Source organism: Lepisosteus oculatus, chromosome 21 (genome assembly GCF_040954835.1).
Source record: "Lepisosteus oculatus isolate fLepOcu1 chromosome 21, fLepOcu1.hap2, whole genome shotgun sequence".
Lineage (NCBI taxonomy): Eukaryota > Metazoa > Chordata > Actinopteri > Semionotiformes > Lepisosteidae > Lepisosteus > Lepisosteus oculatus.
Window position 1 is genome coordinate 3,650,196 of NC_090716.1, and position 5,612 is coordinate 3,655,807.

A 5,612-nucleotide genomic window follows, 5' to 3' on the forward strand; every position below is an offset into this window, starting at 1 on the left:
TGCTTGCAGGCCCAACATCATCTGGACGCCGGAGGATTGCATGAATGTATCGCTGAACAATACCTTCTTCCGGCTTTTTTGTCCAGCTGCCGGTACCGAAGCGGTGTCGAGGTCTAAGTCACAAAGTCATTCTGATCGCACTCCGCCCATCTGCTGACTGTCAGGGACAGTTCTTTCTGGACCCTATGCAGACGACACTATCTGGGGTGGAGTGAGAAAACATGAGGAAAAAGGCATGCAGGAGACAGGGATGAGAACAGGGGGGGGTGTCCTTGGAGTGCTGGTGGTCGGGGGAGGTGTGGCCCAGGCAAACGATCCAGGGACGAGTCCGAGGCCAGGTGATCCATCCGAGACAAAAGATTCAAACCCAGAACCGGGTCAGGACCGGCAGGGGGAACGGGAACGGGAATAGAAACGTAAAGCCAGGCGCATGCAGGAAACCGGGCTCGCATGATGCGGAAACCAGTGCAGAGCCCTGATTAGCGTCAGCGTCTGGCTTTTAAGGGGGAACTGAAAAGGGGGCTGGAACAAGGCATAGGTGCGGGGAATGAGGCAAACGAGGAAGGGCTGGAGCGCCCTTAAGAGGAGGGGTTTGCGATCATGACACTAACTGCAGCTTCCAGTTCAGGGTTGCAGGGGAAGCCAGAGTCTATCCCAGCAAGCCCCCGGCACAAGGCGGGGTGCACCCCGGCCAATCACAAACCTACATGCTCATACCAGGGCCATTTTCCCAGAAGCCAATTCACTGTGTCTTTGGCCTATGGGAGGAAAAACACAGGGACAACATGCAGACGCCAAGCAAACATCATCCCAGGTCTGGAATTGAACCCAGGACTCTAGCACTGGCAGGTAGCAAGGCCAACCACTGCACTACCATGTCTCCCACAAGCAACAGTTTGATTTAAATGAGGGATTCTCTCGTTGCCTGATCGGATGTTTGCCAGTTCAAGTTTCAAAATTAAGAGCCTTCCAGCATTAAATCTTCAAAGGCACAGCCAGCCCCAGTCAACCCAGTGGACTTCTCCAACCTCAACAATGAAACTGTCAGGGATCCGGCAGGTAGTTGTCCGAGCATCCTGTGCGTAGCCGGGAATTCTGCGGGATGCAGCGGCAAACAATCCAAAATCGTAATCCAGAGGGCAAGGTCGACAGGAGAAGCTGGAGATCCATTAACCAGAAAGTGCTGGGGCAAACGGAGAAGACAACCCAAAAGGCGAAATACAAGAGACGAGATCGAAAGGGAAAAGTTAAGTAAAACAAAACTAGAAATCCAACAAGAAAATAACACGCACTAGAAATCTCTAGAAGAGGCTTTTCAATAGTGAGCAAGGTTTGGCGCGTGAGCCAAATTAAAATAGTGACAGGGGAGGGACGTGGTGTGATAACTGGTCCAGGAGTGAGAATCTGTGGAATCTGGTGCCTGTGAGAATGGGATGGGTTCAGTCAGGAATAAGAGCATGAAGCAGTGGGTTTGGGAATGTAATGGCATTTGCGAGGGCGATTGTGGGACGTGACAGAAACATGGACCAGAGGACACACATGGAAACCACATGGGAGCGCCTTAAAACCAGAGAGAGCACCGGGCACTTTCCACAAAGGGTTGGGGGAGTCTGGAACAAGCTGCAGGGTCCCGTTAAAGTCGAGAACCTGACAGCTCTCAAGAGAGAGCCAGACTGAGTCTTCAAATCAATCACCTGCTGTGAAAACAAATGAGCAAGAAAAAGGTCAAAAAGCTTCCCGTTGTTTGCAACCTTTCTGAAATCTGTCTCTGACACAATGCAGAATACAGCACACCGCACTGGGGTTGTGCATTGACATCAACTCAGTAGTGGTCAAGGTAAATATTTTCAACGTTAAGGTACACAGTTAAGTAAAAAGTACTTGCTTCATCTTTGGAGCTACGTTCTAGTTCTAAAAGCCTCCTTCTTGGATCTCCTGCAGCAGAGCAGCCCTGCAGGCAGTTTCTGTGATGCCTTTGAACTCACAGCCTTGTTCAATCTTTTACCTATGGGCCTGGGATCTTTCACAAATGTAACACCCCTAGTGATCCTAATTGTTTTTACTGTACGCTTTGCCTGGTTTCATGCTCTCCAAACTGACCGTCACCATTTCTGCAGTCTGCTACTTGCCCTGCGTTTTAGATTATTTTTAGTATCTTGTTCATTGTAAATAAAACGTAGAATTAAAATGCTGAAACTGTTAATATTCTAATGCTCTGCCCCTTAAACTCAGCTGCAAAGACAAATGATCTTATCTGTCATCTGCCAAGTTACAAACGCAAGACTGCTTTGAGCTTGTGTGGGAGTGGAATCACCCAGCTCTGGGAAACACGGTAAATACAACCTTGGGCATCTGTTTTTTGTCCTAGCCCTGATTCCTGCTGCTGTGGATTTTATGACCTGGTGGGTTTTTACCGAAACTGTTTTGACTGGCGGATTAACAGACCCCACTCTCTGAAAACTGGACTCTGTCCATCAGTTAACACAAATCATATTTCACCCTTTTAAATCTCCCCGGGTTACACACTCATCAGCCATAGGGTATATAAGAAAGAGTTGAAGGAAGAGGTGTCCACTGTTTCTAAGGAGAGACTGGGAATCCTGCAGGTAAGAGAATTTCCATTTCCACCTTCGTGCAGTTCTTAATCTGATTTGAATTATGTCATCTTCATTTCTCTCCTCCTTCATTCCTCTCTTCCTCTTCCTTTTGTTCTTTTCATGATTCTAATTTCCATTTGCCAACAAAAACGATCATTCTTAACTATGGGGACAAACACAACCACTTGAGACAAATCTGACTTTCCTTTTTAAAGTCTTGAACTGTCATTAAAGGTTCCCATCAACTACTGTAGTGTGCGTCACTCTGATCAATACTGTACTCTGCTCAATGACTTCCCTTCTTCACTGTAATCAATGATCAATAGTCTACTCTGCTCAATGGCTTTCCTTATTCACTGTAATCAATGATCAATACTGTTCTCTGCTCAATGGCTTTCCTTCTTCACTGTAATCAATGATCAATACTGTACTCTGCTCAATGGCTTTCCTTCTTCACTGTAATCAGGGATCAATACTCCACTGTGCTCAAGGAATTGAGTAAATCTGGAGCAAAGGCATATCCTGATCTACACCTGTGTCAGGTCCTTGTATAATCAATGCATTTGATTCTAATGTACTCTAACAGCACTTGGTCTGCCTGAGCAGGTTATTGTAGGTTGAATCAGGGTGTCCAGCCTCCGTCAGGTGGTTTATACCGAAATGTTCCAATGTCACCTGCCTGCCCTGTTCCTGAAGATCTGTATGCTCCTCCATGCATTTCCCACACTTCTTCCTCATGGCCCCATGGACGTTTTGCAGAGCCGTGTCCTGTCTTGTGCTCCCTCCCAGCTGGCTCAAGCATGTCTCCCATGGCCCTGTGTCTGGCAATGCTGTGCTGGGCGGCCCTGCGCTGTCGAGCCGACTGCGGCCTGGCCAACATCTCCATTCCTGTGGAGAACGAGGAGTGCAGCCGCTGCATCACCGTCAACACCACCTCCTGCGCCGGCTCCTGTCCCACTCAGGTAGGTGACAGCTGAGTCTCCCACTCGGGAACCCGTCAGCTGAGTCTCCCACTCGGGAACCCGTCAGCTGAGTCTCCCACTCGGGAACCCGTCAGCTGAGTCTCCCACTCGGGAACATGACAGCTGAGTCTCCCACTCGGGAACCCGTCAGCTGAGTCTCCCACTCGGGAACCCGTCAGCTGAGTCTCCCACTCGGGAACCCGTCAGCTGAGTCTCCCACTCGGGAACATGTCAGCTGAGTCTCCCACTCGGGAACCCGTCAGCTGAGTCTCCCACTCGGGAACATGACAGCTGAGTCTCCCACTCGGGAACATGAGAGCTGAATCTCCCACTCGGGAACCCGTCAGCTGAGTCTCCCACTCGGGAACCTGTCAGCTGAGTCTCCCACTCGGGAACCCGTCAGCTGAGTCTCCCACTCGGGAATCTGTCAGCTGAGTCTCCCACTCGGGAACCCGTCAGCTGAGTCTCCCACTCGGGAATCTGTCAGCTGAGTCTCCCACTCGGGAACCCGTCAGCTGAGTCTCCCACTCGGGAACATGACAGCTGAGTCTCCCACTCGGGAACTTGTCAGCTGAGTGTCCCACTCAGGAACATGACAGTTGAGTCTCCCACTCAGGAACTTGTCAGCTGAGTGCCCCACTCAGAAACGTGACAGCTGAGTCTCCCACTCAGGAACCTGACAGCTGAGTGTCCCACTCAGAAACGTGACAGCTGAGTCTCCCACTCAGGAACCTGACAGCTGAGTGTCCCACTCAGGAACATGACAGCTGAGTCTCCCACTCAGGAACGTGACAGCTGAGTCTCCCACTCAGGTAGGTGACTCCAAATTTGCAGAGCCAACTGTAAGACTGTTTGACACCTAAAAGAAGTAAAAACTGCAGCCAAACCAGCTAAAGCCAGATTACTGCCTTCACTCCCTAGATGTGAAGAGGTTGCCGTTTTATCTGTTGCGTTTCTCAAGTAACTTAATATCTTCAGCCTTTGAGTTAGAAAAAAAAAACTTGCAAGCAAAAAAACGAGGTCCTGACTCTCTGTGGTCATTAAACATCCCAGGGTGTTTCTCGAAAAGAGTAGGGGTGTTACCCCGGTGTCCTGGCCAAATTTCCCCCTGGCCTTTACCAGTCATGGCCTCCTAATAACCCCCCTCTCTGAACTGGCTTCATCACTCTGCTCTCCTCCCCACTGAGAGCTGGTGTGTGTGAGAGGACTGGAGCATCATCCAGGAGGGGCTGCACACTGGTGGGGGTGGAGGGGATCCCCATTACCTGTAAAGAGCTTTGAGTGGAGTGTCCAGAAAAGCTCTATATAAGTGTAAGGTATTATTATTAATTATTATTATTATTATTCAGAGACCTCAGAAACAAACCTATAAAACTATATAAACGTAAGGAATTAGTAGTATTATTTACCTACAGTGCACCGGGCCCACCCACATGTCCACTGAGAGAGGGTGGGGTTGTGACTGTGTGAGGAAAGGGGGACCGTCTTGACTCCTGGTTTCAGACGGGGTGACGGATTCTGTGCTTTGTCGACAGGACCCGGTGTACAAGAGTTTCCTAGCCCTCCACATCCAGCACAGCTGCAACTACAAGGAGTTCACCTACGAGACCATCGCCCTGCCCAGCTGCCCGGGGGGAACAGAGTCCCTGTTCACCTACCCCGTGGCCGTGAGCTGCGAGTGTGCTCCGTGCAAGTCCGATCTCGCAGACTGCGGCGTGCCCGGCTCAGACTACCTCAGCTGCCAGGTCAATTAGGCTGCGCGAACCCAGACCGAAGGGGAGCTCATCGGCATTGTTCCACTAACATTGAGGCCATTCAAGCCAAGCACAGCTTGTTGTAAAATATCCACTGTTCTGGATTGTAATGCAAGAATAAAATAAAACTTTGAAGATGGCTTATTTATTTTAAGGTGTCTTTTTGTCCCTGGTTTTATCTGATTGTATGGGGGGAAGGCAGAGGGATGTTGTGTTTGGTCATTTGGGTTTTGTCTCGACCAGGAAAAGGTACTCAGAGAATTATTCCTTAAAATCATTCCAGCTCCTCCGGATATATC

The 5,612-nt window shown here is 49.7% G+C and overlaps 1 protein-coding gene across 1 annotated transcript; it reads left to right on the forward strand.

The window, feature by feature from the left end:
• Nucleotides 1–3,324: 3,324 nt before the first annotated feature.
• fshb (follicle stimulating hormone subunit beta) lies at nt 3,325–5,407 on the forward strand. Its single transcript, XM_069181587.1, has 2 exons — nt 3,325–3,559; nt 5,095–5,407. Exons 1-2 carry the CDS (start codon nt 3,398–3,400, stop codon nt 5,311–5,313), a joined length of 381 nt encoding a protein of 126 aa, XP_069037688.1. The 5' UTR covers nt 3,325–3,397; the 3' UTR covers nt 5,314–5,407.
• Nucleotides 5,408–5,612: the final 205 nt, after the last annotated feature.